Source organism: Pseudorca crassidens, chromosome 1 (assembly GCF_039906515.1).
Source record: "Pseudorca crassidens isolate mPseCra1 chromosome 1, mPseCra1.hap1, whole genome shotgun sequence".
NCBI lineage: Eukaryota > Metazoa > Chordata > Mammalia > Artiodactyla > Delphinidae > Pseudorca > Pseudorca crassidens.
The window spans coordinates 84,160,170-84,174,621 of NC_090296.1; the positions used below are offsets into that span (position 1 = coordinate 84,160,170).

The following is a 14,452-nucleotide window of genomic DNA, read 5'->3' on the forward strand; positions in this document are numbered from 1 at the left end:
TAAGAAGCTGGCAGTATTCAGATCCTACTCTGTTCTTCCTTAATAGCTGACTCTCATCGACACTTTACTTCCTTGAGGTTGAATCAGCTCATGTGCAAATTGAGCACAAGGATGAATATTTGGGAAACTTCTAGATTCTCCAAGACCTTCCTGGAGCACAAAACTCTGGTCAGGCTAATTCCAGGGCAAAAGAGCCTAATTTTGTACTTCTTATTAGCAACATAGCTTATTTAGCTCTACATCTTAACTTGCATCTTAACAGCCCTGCCATATGACTGCTTCTGTTCTCTGCTTGTGGTCCATTCTGACCTTTTGGTCCTTTTCTGCCAGATGCAGAAAAGTTGATAACTGATATCTTCTTGTTCAGTATGTATATTTTTTACATATATCAGTGTGGAAATTCTGGGTCAGGCAATTTCCAATGATTTGAGAAGACCCATGAAAAGTAGGGTGGTTCTGCAGAAAAGCAAAAACAGAGTTCAGAAAGAAGTTTCCATGGAACTGGAGAGAGACCCAGCTCCTAGGAGATTCCCTAATACCCTGTAATAACAGCTACTGTGAGATGCAACTAGGCAGCAGCCAGTAGCCTCCAGCCTTGGGGCTAATGCATCTTTTCACCCTTCACCTCCCTTCCTCTTGGCAACACAAGATGGTTTGGATTATTATGCCTCCTTCTCATTGGTTCTTCTACCTCATCACTGGTAAATAAAAGACGCAGCTGCTGCTCTGATTGGCTGATCTGTTGCTGGGGTAAAGGCCAGCTTGGTGATGCTGCTTTGCCAGATGTGGTCTCCTTCAGGCCCTGAACACACACACCCTCATTCGGTCTCTCTTGACCTTCCTCCCACCCCCAGATAGTCCCTCTCTCTTCCTGTGGTTGCACAGTAAACAAGCAGTTCGTCCAAGGGTTCCCTGGAGACCCAGAGGTTTTCATCTTTGTAGCGTTTAGCCTGCTAAAGTAGGACTTTGCATAACCCATGAAGGCAAAGTTGGGGAAAATCAGCCTTTGACAATCAAGAACACACACATCTCCACAAGACCAAGCAAGAGATCATAGATTTTGACACCTAAATCCCTCTAACAGCCACTGATGCCCATAGGTATGGCTTTGCATATAAATGGGTGAAAATGAGAGTCCCCAACAGCTACCAGTTCCCACTGTACCTGAAATTCCACCATTAAGATTTATTCCATTATGAATTTTCTTCTCCTGGGACCTACTGTTAAAACACAAAGAGCTCCAAATCTGTTCTGAAAGATGTGTGAAAAGGTTTATGGTCAAATAAGTTTAGAGATGCCAACATATTTTAGCACTCCCTGTGGCAGGCAGAATAATGGCCCCCAAAGACGTGCATTCCTAATCCACGGAACCTGTGAATATGTCAACTTACATGACGAAAGAAACTTAGCAGGTGTGATTAAGGTTCAGGACCCTGAGACAGTTTATATGGATGGGCCCAATATAATTACATGAGTCCTTCAAAGCAGAGAGATTTTCCTGACTGTGGTCAGGGAAAGAGATGTGATGACAGTCACTGGGTCAGAGAGATGCTATGCTGTTGGCTTTGAAGATGGAGGATGGGGGCCACAAGCTAAGGAATACCCATGAATGTTTCTAAAAACTGGAAAAAAAGAAACAAATTCTCCTGAAGGGCTTCCAGAAACAAAGTCCTGCCAACACCTTGTTTAGTGTGAAACTCGAGTCTAATTTCTGACTTACCAAATTGCAAAGTAATAAATTTGTGATGTTTTAAGCTGCTAAGTTTATGGTAGTTTGTTAGAGCAGCATTAGAAGATGGAGTACACCCCCTCCCTCAGAGATTCATAGTGTGCTTTAGCTATTAAGGGTCTAGAGAGCCTTTCAGGACTCCAGTGTAGCTGGGCTTGTTCAGCTTCCCAGCTACATCTGAGGCTACCATAGTTTCTTCCTTAGGAAATCAGAACAGTGGAGGTTGGTCTGCTGAAGGGGAAAAGAGGTAAAACCTAGGGAGCTGTGGAATAGCTGCATTTTCTGTCTGGGACTGTGCAGCAGAGAAAGCAACGCAATATCACCGCATTATAGAGGAGGAAAATCAAAGGTCAGAGAGATTATGTGGCTTGCCTAAGGTTGCACATTTGGTACGATTCTTACAGAACTAGAATCCGGCTTTTCTCAGTTCAAGCGTGGGGCAGGAAACAGCTGGGTCAGAGCCGCCCTAAGAGCTCAGAACATGTGTGAGACTTGGGGCAGAGGGGTGGTCATAGCCTGGCCAGCCACCCCAGAAAAAAGGCAGGCCAAGCGCAAGCACTCAAAGATATCTCACTATGCTCATGACATCAGAGAATCCTGGTGCTTAAAATGTCCCTCGCTAGGCTCAAAGATTAGCTCTAGAGCCTGGACGCAGAGAGCACCTAGAGAGAATTTACACCGCCTAACTCTGCAGCACCTGGACAGCCACAGTCCCCCGGAAACTACCACTCCCACTATGCACGGCGACAGCGTGGACTAAACCTGGGATAAACTACAACTCCCAGAATTCCTTGGGTGGGAGGCGCGAGCGCGGAGGAGCGGAGGGGCGTAGCACGTTGTCGGCGCGGGACCGTTAAATTTGAAACTTGGCGGCTGGACCTGAGGGCTTGAGGTGGCTGGTTCGCGAGGGAGTCAGGTGCGTCGTTTTTTCGGGAGCGCCCTCCGGTCGCTTCAGTACGTCGAAGGGCAGGTTGCAGAAGGACGCCCAGGCGGTCTGCGGCCCTGAAGAAAGGCCCTCGGCAGGACGAGGCCCTGAGCCGGGAATGCAGGATGGCGGCGATGCAGAAGGAAAGGGGTGCGCCGAGGTAGGTACCGGAGAAGGGCGGCCGGGAGCTGGGCCTGCGAGCTCCGAGGGTGCCTGGCAGGTGACAGAGGCTTCGCTCAGAGCAGCCCAGGAGAGCACCGGCACGGTCAGGAGAAGAGCAGGCTCGGCCGGATCCTCCTCCCTGCTGGAGTCGGACGCAAGCGGTGGAGGTGAAAGCGCAGAGCAGGGTTAGCACCGACCTCAGTGCGGTGAGGGCGCGTGAGAATCATGCTGCATCCAGCTTCAAAGCCAAGGAGGCTGTGGGACGCCAGGGGTCCAAAGAGCTTGGAATTTGTCGTGTGTTCTGTGTTGGTATCTCAGCCCAGACGTTTGCTAGCTCTTTGACCTTGGACACGTCTTAATATGGAAAACGCTGCTGTTAACGCTACCACGCCGGGTTCTGGGAGAATTCAGAGTAGCTGTAAAGTAACTGCCTCCAAGTAAGTGCTCAGCACATGGTAGGTGCTAGCATTAAGCTAGTAGCACAGTTAGAAATCTAAAAAGCCCTTGTCTGCATGCTGGCTGCTCTTCCTTATTTATACATATATAAGCTCTTACTCCTACCCTCCTGAAGCTTAAGTTCTGGGGTGGGATGAGGGTAGGGGCAACAGACAATAAACAAGATAAATAAGCTAAAAGTTAGATGGTGGTCGGTACTAAAAAAATAAATAAAACATTTGGGGGGTGCAATTTTCGATAGTTTTGAACAGAGGGCCTCACTGAGAAGGTGTCATTTGGGTCAAGACTTGAAGGAAACTCAAGAGCTAGTCCTGCATAGATCTGGGGGCGGGGGCGGGGAAGTACAAAGGCTGGTGGGTGAGAGTTGCGGGAGGAAGGCGCACTGGGCCAGTATCTGGAGCAGAATGAACCAGAGTAAAAGGAAGCGAAGTAAAAAAGGTGAGGATGCAGGCATTGTAAGGACTTGGCTTTTACTCTGTAGTTGAAAGTTATTGGAAGGTTTTGAGCAGAGGAGAGACATGATCTGACATGTGTTTAAATGGGATCACTTTGGCTGCAGTATTGGAAAGACTAAAGGTAGAAAAGGGTGGAAGCAGGGAGACCGGTTTAGAGGTTATTGAAATATTCCAGGCAAGAGAAGATGGTGGCCTGAGCCAGGCTGGAGACAGTGGAGATGGTGAGAAGAGATTAATTTCTGGATATGTTTTGAAGGTAGAACCTACAGGACTCGCTGAGTGACTGGCGGGGTGGGTGGTGGGTGAGTGGAGTGTCAAGGTTAGCATTAAGAATTTTGACTTGAGCAACTGGAAAAATGAAATTGCCGTTTATTTGAGATGAGGGAAGGACCAGGTCTTTGAGGAGGCAAGAGGAGGAGGAGGAGGGATGGAGGAAGCAATCCAGCTCAGTTTTGGATACTATTTAATAGAGATAATGGGCTTCCCTGGTGGTGCAGTGGTTGAGAGTCTGCCTGCCGATGCAGGGGACACGGGTTCGTGCCCCGGTCCGGGAAGATCCCACATGCTGCGGAGTGGCTGGGCCCGTGAGCCGTGGCCGCTGAGCCTGCACATCCGGAGCCTGTGCTCCGCAACGGGAGAAGCCACAGCAGTGAGAGGCCCGCATACCACAAAAAAAAAAAAAAAAAAAAAAAAAAGAAATAGTTTAATTGCTATTTTAAAAGCAGGAGAAGAAATTTAGATGAACTTAGGAAATATTTATTCAGTGCTAACTAGTGTTAGATCCTATATTAGAGCATGAGAAAATAAAAATAAATGACATGGCCCTTACATTTACAGGATTCACACAAAATAGTTAAAAAGATATGAGTAGTTACAACCTAAATTATTATTAATCACTTACAGTTTACTTTCTTGAAGGAAGTTTTCAGCTCTCATCTAGACTGAGGTCTCACATAACTTTCACTTTGTTTTGAAGAATAGTGCCTATCTGTTTTAAACCCAGAAATAGTGTCTCTCAGCCAGAAGTAAGCTTCTCTTTGACCATTGCAGAGCTCTGAAGTTCAGAGTACATACCCTTTGTAGTGATTACCTCCAAAAACCTTTTGGGGATTCCCCCCATAGAATTGGTAGAATTGGGGTAGCCATTTGTGACCAGTAAACTGTATTTTTGTCTGCTTCTGCTCTTGGCTACCTGTATACATAAACTTCAGTTTTAAGTCATCAGTTGAAACATGGGGTGTTAGTCTGATAAACACGTTGCTAATTTTAAATTAAACTAGATGATGCATTCAGTTGTAGGCATCGAACTGCTTTTTGTCTACTTTGCCAAATTTATAATACTTTTTTCCCTTTTTTTTTTCCTGCCATAAACTTTCTTCTTATAATATTGTTCACAATACCCTAGCCATGTTCTCTCTTCCATTAGGCAATAGTACAGCCGTAAACTTGGAAACCAGGTCACAGAAAGGCTCAGAAGCTTAGGAGTATAATAACACTACTAATGTGCCAACCCACTATATTCAACCCACAGATCATGATCACTTTTCTGAAAACATTTACAATAATCTAGTGTTATAATAACTCAGTGTTGGTATGAGATTTACTTTTGTTTCCCTCTTCGCAGTGAAGTCATGTCCTTGGAGGGAGATGAATGGGAGCTGAGTAAAGAAAATGTCCAACCTTTAAGGCAGGGGCGGATCATGTCCACACTTCAGGGAGCACTGGCACAGCAAGAATCTGCCTGTAACACTACTCTTCAGCAACAGAAACGGTATGTAGAATGGTTGGGGCTCAACCTGTCATCATTTATCCCCAGTTTGGTAGGTAATGTGGGTGTGGACCCGTGCAGTATGGCATGAGGAGTACTAAACTACTCTTCAAAAGCTGGTAGGATGAGACTCTGTTCCTCTCCTGCTTTCTCATCACACAACAGCTATCTAAAGATCTCCTCAAGTGCACTTAAGAACAAGAGCTATGGGATTTCATTTCATTGTGGAGCAGCCAAACTCTTGTATCAATAGAAATATTTCTCAAACAGGGGGAACTGATAAGTAAAGCAAGTATCATTTTACAGTATTTCACAAAAGTATTATGTCATTCTGGATCCCTAAACAGAATGAACTCTGAGAGTAATCAGTTAATGAAATTGCTTCTTTGGATTCTGAATACTGAGGGAGAGTGAATCTGCTATCTTTTATGTGTACTCAATTATTAACTTTCTAGGAAAGTATTTTCGAGAATGTGCCAGAAAGAAATAGTGGTCTCCAAAGAAAATGTAAACCTCAGAGAAACTGAATTTAACAAACTCAGGATAATGAAAAGCTGAAAAATACCACTACATTATTCAAATGGACCTATGGAACTTGCTCTCCTCTGACAAATGTTTTGATAAATATACTTTTTTCAAAAAAGTAAAGTATCAGTTTCTACCTTCAGTCTCGTGACAAAATTCTGATATTATAGGCAAATTATCATTTTTTATACATACTTTATTTATTTTATTAATTTTTTGGACGTGCCACATGGCATGCAGTATGTTAGTTCCCCGACCAGGGATCCACCCCACAACCCCTGCAGTATAAGCGCGGAGTCTTAACCACAGGATGGCCAGGGAAGTCCCCAAATTATCATAACTTTGATAGAATGTGATGAATATCCTTGTTCATCTCTTTGGATCTTTAAAAGCATTGAATTTTATGGCTTTGTTTCGCAGATGGTGTTCTATTCTTAAAGCTTCTTGGTTCTGTGACGTTGTGCTAGTTTTTCCACGTCACTAACTCTTCCTTTTTTCTTGTTGGCTTCCTACTGCATTTTATCTAAGTCTCTGTTCTTTGTCCTCCGTTCTCATTCCATATTCAAATTTTCCAGGATTGTTTAACTACTATTTACATCTCTTACTTGCCTTCTATCGATAAATGTCTTTTTATCTACCTATAACATATAATTAGATAAATGTTTCACTAATATATTAAATACTGAATCTTTTCTCTCATAAATGACCTATCTTTTTCTACTCCATTTTGATTAATGGTACCAAAACTCATCTGAATGATCTTACCTCACTGCCCTCTCACTCTAATTTTATTTAGTCAATTACTAAGGATTTGTGGTTTTAAATTTTTATTTATTTATTTATTTTTTGCGGTACGCGGGCCTCTCACTGTTGTGGCCTCTCCCGTTGTGGAGCACAGGCTCCGGACGCACAGGCTCAGCGGCTATGGCTCACGCGCGCAGCTGCTCCGCGGCATGTGAGATCTTCCTGGACCAGGGCACGAACCCGTGTCCCCTGCATCGGCAGGCGGACTCCCAACCACTGAGCCACCAGGGAAGCCCATGTGATTTTTATTTTTAAAGTATAATTTACATGCAGTGAAATGCTCAGATTTTTAGTTAGTTTTAAGACATTTCAAGACACAGAACATTTTTATTACCTCAGAAAGTTCTCTCATGCCCCTTCCCAATCAATCTTCCTCTCCCTCATGAAGCAACCAGTGATTAGATTTCTATCACCATAGGTTATTTTGTTTATTCTAGAATTTTATATAAATGGAATCCTACAGTTCTTTCAGTATGTTTTTTAGCCTTTTTCATGTTGCATGTATCAGTAGATTTTTCCTTTTTATTACTGAGTAGTATTCCATTTGTTTATCCATTCAGTTGATGGACAAGTAGATTCTTTCCAATTATGTGCTTTATGAATAAAGCTGCTATGGGCATTCTTGCATAAGGCTTTCTGTGGACATAGATTTTCATTTCTCTCAGAATAGAATTGCTAGGTCATAGAATAAATGTATGTTTAATTTTTTAAGACACTGCTGGTTTTCCAAGGAGGTTGTAACATTTTACACTCCTATCAGCCATGTATGAGAATTTATTTGCTCCAAATCCACTCCCATATTTGATGGGGTGATTTATTTTCATTTTAACCATTCTGGTGGGTGTATAATAGTATCTCATTATGGTTTTGCTTCCTATCTCCCAGGTGACTAATGATGGTGAGCACTTTTTCACTTGCTTGTTGGCCTTTTATATATCTTATTTTGTGGTGCATTTGTTTAGATATTTGGCCTAGTTTTAAAATTGGATTGCAGGAGTTCTTTATATAGTCTGTATACAAATCCCTTATCTAATATATGTGTTACAAATATTTTCTCCCAGTCCATGGCTATCTTATTTTCTTGGTGGTATTTTTTGACAAGCAAAAGTTTTTTGTTTTTGTTTTATTTTTGAATTTTATTTATACAGCAGGTTCTTATTAGTTATCCATTTCATACATATTAGTGTATATATGTCCATCCCAATCTCATCCCACCATCCCCACCACCACTTTCCCCTTTGGTGTCCATACGTTTGTTCTCTACACCTGTGTCTCTATTTCTGCCTTGCAAACCGATTCATCTGTACCATTTTACTAGGTTCCACATATATGTGTTAATATACGATATTTGTTTTTCTCTTTCTGACTTACTTCACTCTGTATGACAGTGTCTAGATCCATCCATGCCTCTACAAATGACCCAATTTTGTTCCTTTTTCTGGCTGAGTAATATTCCATTGTATATATGTACCACATCTTCTTTATCCATTCGTCTGTTGATGGGCATTTAGGTTGCTATCATGACCTGACTATTGTAAATAGTGCTGCAATGAACATTGGGGTGCATGTGTCTTTTTGAATTATGGTTTTCTCTGGGTATATGCCCAGTAGTGGGATTGCTGGGTCATATGGTAGTTCTATTTTTAGTTTTTTAAGGAACCTTCATACTGTTCTCCATAGTGGCTGGATCAATTTACATTCCTACCAACAGTGCAGGAGGGTTCCCTTTTCTCCACACCCTCTCTAGCATTTACTGTTTGTAGATTTTCTGATGATGCCCATTCTGACTGGTGTGAGGTGATACCTCATTGTAGTTTTGATCTGCATTTCTCTAATAATTAGTGATGTTGAGCAGCTTTTCATGTGCTTCTTGGCCATCTGTATATCTTCTTTGGAGAAATGTCTATTTAGGTCTTCTGCCCAGTTTTGGATTGGGTTGTTTGTTTTTTTAATATTGAGCGGCATGAGCTGTTTATATATTTTGGGGATTAATCCTTTGTCCGTTGATTCGTTTGCAAATATTTTTTCCCATTCTGAGGGTTGTCTTTTCATCTTGTTTGTAGTTTCCTTTGCTTTGCAAAAGCTTTTAAGTTTCATTAGGTCCCATTTGTTTATTTTTGTTTTTATTTCCATTACTCTAGGAGGTGGATCAAAAAAGATCTTGCTGTGATTTATGTCAAAAGAGTGTTCTTCCTATGTTTTCCTCTAAGAGTTTTATAGTGTCCAGTCTTACATTTAGGTCTCTAATCCATTTTGAGTTTATTTTTGTGTATGGTGTTAGGGAGTATTGTAATTTCATTCTTTTACCTGTAGCTGTCCACTTTTCCCAGCACCACTTATTGAAGAGACTGTCTTTTCCCCATTGTATATTCTTTTCCCCATTGTGCTTCCTTTGTCATAGATTAGTTGACCATAGGTGCGTGGGTTTATCTCTGGGCTTTCTATCCTGTTCCATTGATCTATATTTCTGTTTTTGTGTCAGTAACATATGACAAGCAGAAGTTTTTAATTTTTTTTTTTGGGGGGCTGCATTTGGTCTTTGTTGCTGCATGCAGACTTTCTCTAGTTGCGGAGAGCGGGGACTACTCTTCGTTGAGATGCGTGGGCTTCTCATTGCAGTGGCCTCTCTTGTTGCGGAGCACGGGCTCTAGGCGCGCGGGCTCAGTAGTTGTGGCTCGCGAGCTCTAGAGCACAGGCTCAGTAGTTGTGGCGCAGGGGCTTTGTTGCTCCGCAGCAAGTGGAATCTTCCCAGAGCAGAGCTCGTACTCGTGTCCCCTGCATTGGCAGGTGGATTCTTAACCACTGTGCCACCAGGGAAGTCCAGAAGTTTTTAATTTTGATGAAGTTTAATTAATTAGTTCTTTCTTTTAGTGCGTTTTGTATCTTCTCTAGGAAATCTTTTCCTGCCCCAAAGGTGCAAAGATATTCTCCTGTGATTTCTTCTAACTTTATTGTTTTAGCTTTTATGTTTAAATTTATCCTTGAGTATGGTGTGAGGTTGGAGTAAAAGGTCTTCTGCATCCACCCCCACCCCCACCCCCACGTGAATATCTAGTTGTTCTGCCTCCATTTGTTGAACAGATTATTTTTTTCTTTCCCCATTGAATTGCTTTGGGGCTCTTGTCAAAAATCATTTGACTGTATATGTGTGGATCATTTCTGAGCTCTCTATTCTGTTCCGTTGATCTAATTGTCTTTCTTTTCACCAATTATATATTGTCTTGATTAGCTTTATATAGTAAAGACTAGAATCAGGTAGCGTGAGTTCTCCAACTCTTGTTGTTCTTTTTCAAAATTGTTTTGGCTATTCTTGGTCCTTTGCCTTCCCAAATTTTAAAATCATCTTGTCAGTTTCTAGAAAAGAGACTGCTGGGATTTGGGTTAGACTGCATTGAATCCATAGATAAATTTGGAAGATTGCTGATTTTTTTTTTTTTTTTTTTGGTGGTACGCGGGCCTCTCACTGCTGTGACGTCTCCTGCTGTGGAGCACAGGCTCCGGACCCGCAGGCTCAGCGGCCATGGCTCACGGGCCCAGCCGCTCCGCGGCATGTGGGATCTTCCCAGACTGGTGCACGAACCCGCGTCCCCTGCATTGGCAGGCGGACTCTCAACCTCTGCGCCACCAGGGAAGCCCAAGATTGCTGATTTTTATCAGTAGTGTACATAATTGTGTCACCTTAGCTACATAATTGTGTACACTTTTCTAATTTTTCCTTTTCTTATAGTGTTGTTACCACCCAGGGTTCTTGGACTCTTTAATCAATAGAAATTGATAAGGGGCCAGACCAGAAATTCAGGCAAGGCTTTATTGGGACTCGTGCTGCAGGGAGCAAATAACAGGTTCCCCTGAGCTGGGGCGAGCTGGTTTCTTAAATGGGGTGAGGATAGGAGTGGGTCCAAGGGTTGGGCCAGAGGGGTGACTTGGGTGATCTGCCCACCCCCTTGGTGGTGCTGTGTGCAGGGATCATTAGCAGTACTCTGCTTTTGTTCCTGAAACCTCAGAAGTGGTGGGTTTTGGGTCTTTTTGGATCTTATTGTTCATAATTTGCCCCAACTGCAAATGTACACAGTTATTTTTAGTCCCTTATAGTTTCTTTGTATTCTGTTGCACAAGGAGACTTTTGTCCAGGTGCCAGCACTGCGGCAAAGGGTCCCAGGTCCCAGCCTGTCTCAGTGTTACCTGATTAGTCTTTTTGAAATCTTTACTTACCATATTCAAGATACTCTCCAATTGAAGAACCACTAGTGGCTTGAACAGGTAGAATCCAAACTCTTTAAATTTACATTTAAAGCATTCCCTTCTTACCTCTCCAGATACCTCCATTTATTCCCAATACTGACTTTATGTTATAGCTTAATTCCCTCTGGGTTAACTGTCCCCTTTTGACAATTTTATTCAATACTGATTTCCCTCTCTCTTGGAAAATTCCCTTTTTCTTTCAAATCTTGTGGTTCCTTCAGAGTCCCACCTTCTAAGATTGCTTCTATGATACCTCCTTTTGACTTCATAAAGCCTTTACTATCCATTCTTGGCAATTGTAATATACTGCTCTGTATTATTAATTTTTCATTTATGTATTGTCTTTCTTATTAGGGCATAAATTCCTTTGTGTCAGGGACTATTCTTTATGTCAAACATAACCCGTTATACAGTTTTTTTTTTCTTTTTTTTTTTTTTTTTGCCCCGGACGCGCAGGCTCAGCGGCCATGGCTTGCGGGCCCAACCGCTCCGCAGCATGTGGGATCCTCCCGGACCGGGGCACGAACCCGAGTCCCCTGCATCGGCAGGCAGACCCTCAACCACTGTGCCACCAGGGAAGCCCCTTATACAGTTTTTATTGATTAAGCATTTATCTAAATTGTGGTTTATTACCCAATACTTCCCCTCTATTCTAACTGGTCAGTCTTAACTTAGTCTTAGCCCTCTGCTTTCCCAGCTCTTTACAAAGTCATATTTCACACTTTCTCTGAAGCATTCCTCCAATTTATATGTGGTTTAATTCTTCTCTGACTAATGTTACCCATGGAATTTTTCTTTAAGATTCTTATTTCTATATATATCTGTATGTGTGTGTGTTTAGTTTTTTTTCAGTGCTATCAGATACATATAAAATAATAGCTGCCATTTATTGAGTACTTACTATGTCTAAACACTACACTTAAGACTAGTCAACCTAATAAGATAGATAGTATTATTATCCCCATTTTATAGATGAGGAAACTGAAAACAGTTTAAATAGCTTTTCTAATGTTACTCAGCTAGTGATTACTGGAGCTGCATTGGAACCTAGGGAGATTTAAACTGCTGTGTAATACTTCTTTTCTATATGTTGTCTTGGAATTTCTCTAATTTCTGTATATTTTATTTCTTCTGTTATATTATCAGGCAGAATCCTGATTGTTTCTATTCTTTTTCTTTCTGTTTAATAAGCCCTCAAACTCCAGTGCAGTTATATAGGTTGATATTAAACACTTAATAATGAATAAAAATGAAGGTGATACTTGTTCATTTGGCTTTTATCACTATTGCTTATGCTCACATTTTCTGTTTAAATTTCAGGGAATTTGAATCTGAAATTCGATTTTATGCTGGAAATGACCCTCTGGATGTTTGGGATAGGTGAGTCTTTTTATTTAACAAGGACCATAGAAACTTAACAGGTGAGTCCTTATGGCCATGCATCTCAAACTGGATGTTTTGCAGACACAGATAAGCAAAATAATCATAGTGTATCTTCCTGAGGTGTGACTGTGAGCTATACCTGTCTATCACCATCCCCATTATTTCCCACAGGTATATGTTAGCAATATTTGGAAAAGTTTGAGGTATACAGGCTTAGGGCATGTCATTGAGGACCTCTAAATATACTGGTAAATATATCAGTATATTAGATATTTCTGCTTTAAAAAGTCCAGAATGGGTCTTGGAGCAAGATAATGTTAAACTTGAAAAATATTCTTTTCCTCTCTTCTCATTCAGGTATATTAACTGGACAGAGCAGAACTATCCTCAGGGCGGGAAGGAGAGTAATATGTCAACATTATTAGAAAGAGCTGTAGAAGCACTACAAGGAGAAAAACGATATTATAATGATCCTCGATTTCTTAGTCTCTGGCTTAAGCTGGTAAGTCTTTCTCAAGTGCCATCTGAGTTTAAAATATTAAACCAAGAGATTTTCTCTAGAGGTATCTTGTACACCAAAAAACTGAGCTGTTCAGTAGATACTAAACATTTAATAAATATTCAATATTTGTTAAATTGTTTCTACTTTAGAGGTGGATTTTACTATAAGGTTTTTTTATCCCTTTAAAAGTGATCATAAGGCCTGTCTTATTTCTCTGTAGGAGTGGGTTATTTATTGATTTTAAACATCATTGGGCCATGCAACTGTACTGGGGGAGGATGTGTAGGAGCCAACACATGGCAGTAGTACAATTGTTTGGGGAAAAGCTTTTGTAGGTGATTCTGGTATCCCTTTCTCCCAGCTTTTGAATCTTCACCATAAAAAAAAAGTGATGTTTATTTTTCATCTGTCTTTGGGTTTCTTTCACCTAGTATGTTGCTACAATTAAAAATATTGACCTGACCACTTTGTACTATCTTACTTGACATGTAGTTCTTTTAAGAACACTCTTGAGGATTTTTTTATGAAAATGTCTTTGTAAAAATTATGGCCAGGGTTTCTTAGACATTAATTTCATTGCTTTTATCCTAAAAGAGATTAGAAAAAAAGCAAGTGATAAATATTTAGAATAGAATTTTAGATGATAGAATTAGATATTGGATATCTAATAATTTTTACTAAAAATTTTAAGTAAAATATATTTAAAAATTAAAAATACATTTTTAAAAATTTATTAAAAATAAGTAATTAGATAATTCTAAATAACAGAATATTTACAACCATTGTAATATGATAAAATACTAACACTGGAAATTAATAAGATTTCTGGCTAAAATATATCTCTTGGGGAGGACTTAACTTAAACTTCAAATAGTTACTAATACAGGAAGTTAGGTGAATCCTGAAGATATCATTATCTTGATTTCTGCAGGACATTTGACATATCTTGGCATCCTTATACAAGTTGGTGAAATTACCTTAGGGATAGTAGTTGGAATTTATAACAAAGGATGGCACAGAAAGAATTCTAAACAGATTTGTTAGTATGGAGACTGTGGTTTCTGGTGGTATACTAATGGATTTTGTTCTTCATTCTATTCTATATAATATTCTTATGTGTGATTTATTAGAAGGTTGAACTAAATAAACCTCTAAAGTGACTTTTAATCCCAGGTTTCTGTGACTATATTTAGTTGGAGCTATTAAAAGTAACAATTGGAATAATTTCTCTGTTCACTTGTGTTAACCTGGTGCTTGGACTGAAAAGCAGTGATTATCGTAGAGTAAAAGACATAGTCTAAACCAGTACTCCTGAAAGAATGGTCTGTAGACTGTTCAAGATAAGTACAAAAATTGAGAGTAAGCATTTAGAAATTTTGTTAACAGTTTAGCATTGGCACAACATCTAAGCACATCCTCATTTTTCTGGTAACTTCTCTTTTTATTGTATTTTTAAAAAATATCAGTCAGTACCTTGATTTCAATGTGGTGAAACCTTGAA

At 40.6% G+C, this 14,452-nt stretch overlaps 1 protein-coding gene across 3 annotated transcripts in view; it reads left to right on the top strand.

Moving 5' to 3' along the window:
- The first annotated feature begins 2,554 nt into the window (after nt 1-2,554).
- BUB1B (BUB1 mitotic checkpoint serine/threonine kinase B) overlaps nt 2,555-14,452 on the top strand; it is a 62,662-nt gene continuing 50,764 nt past the window's right edge. For all 3 annotated transcript variants that reach the window (XM_067742762.1, XM_067742753.1, XM_067742770.1), the window contains exons 1-4: nt 2,555-2,814; nt 5,352-5,498; nt 12,387-12,446; nt 12,807-12,951. In XM_067742762.1, the coding sequence (XP_067598863.1) occupies nt 2,780-2,814; nt 5,352-5,498; nt 12,387-12,446; nt 12,807-12,951 (387 nt within the window). In that variant the 5' untranslated portion in view covers nt 2,555-2,779. The remainder of the gene's footprint in view (nt 2,815-5,351; nt 5,499-12,386; nt 12,447-12,806; nt 12,952-14,452) is intronic.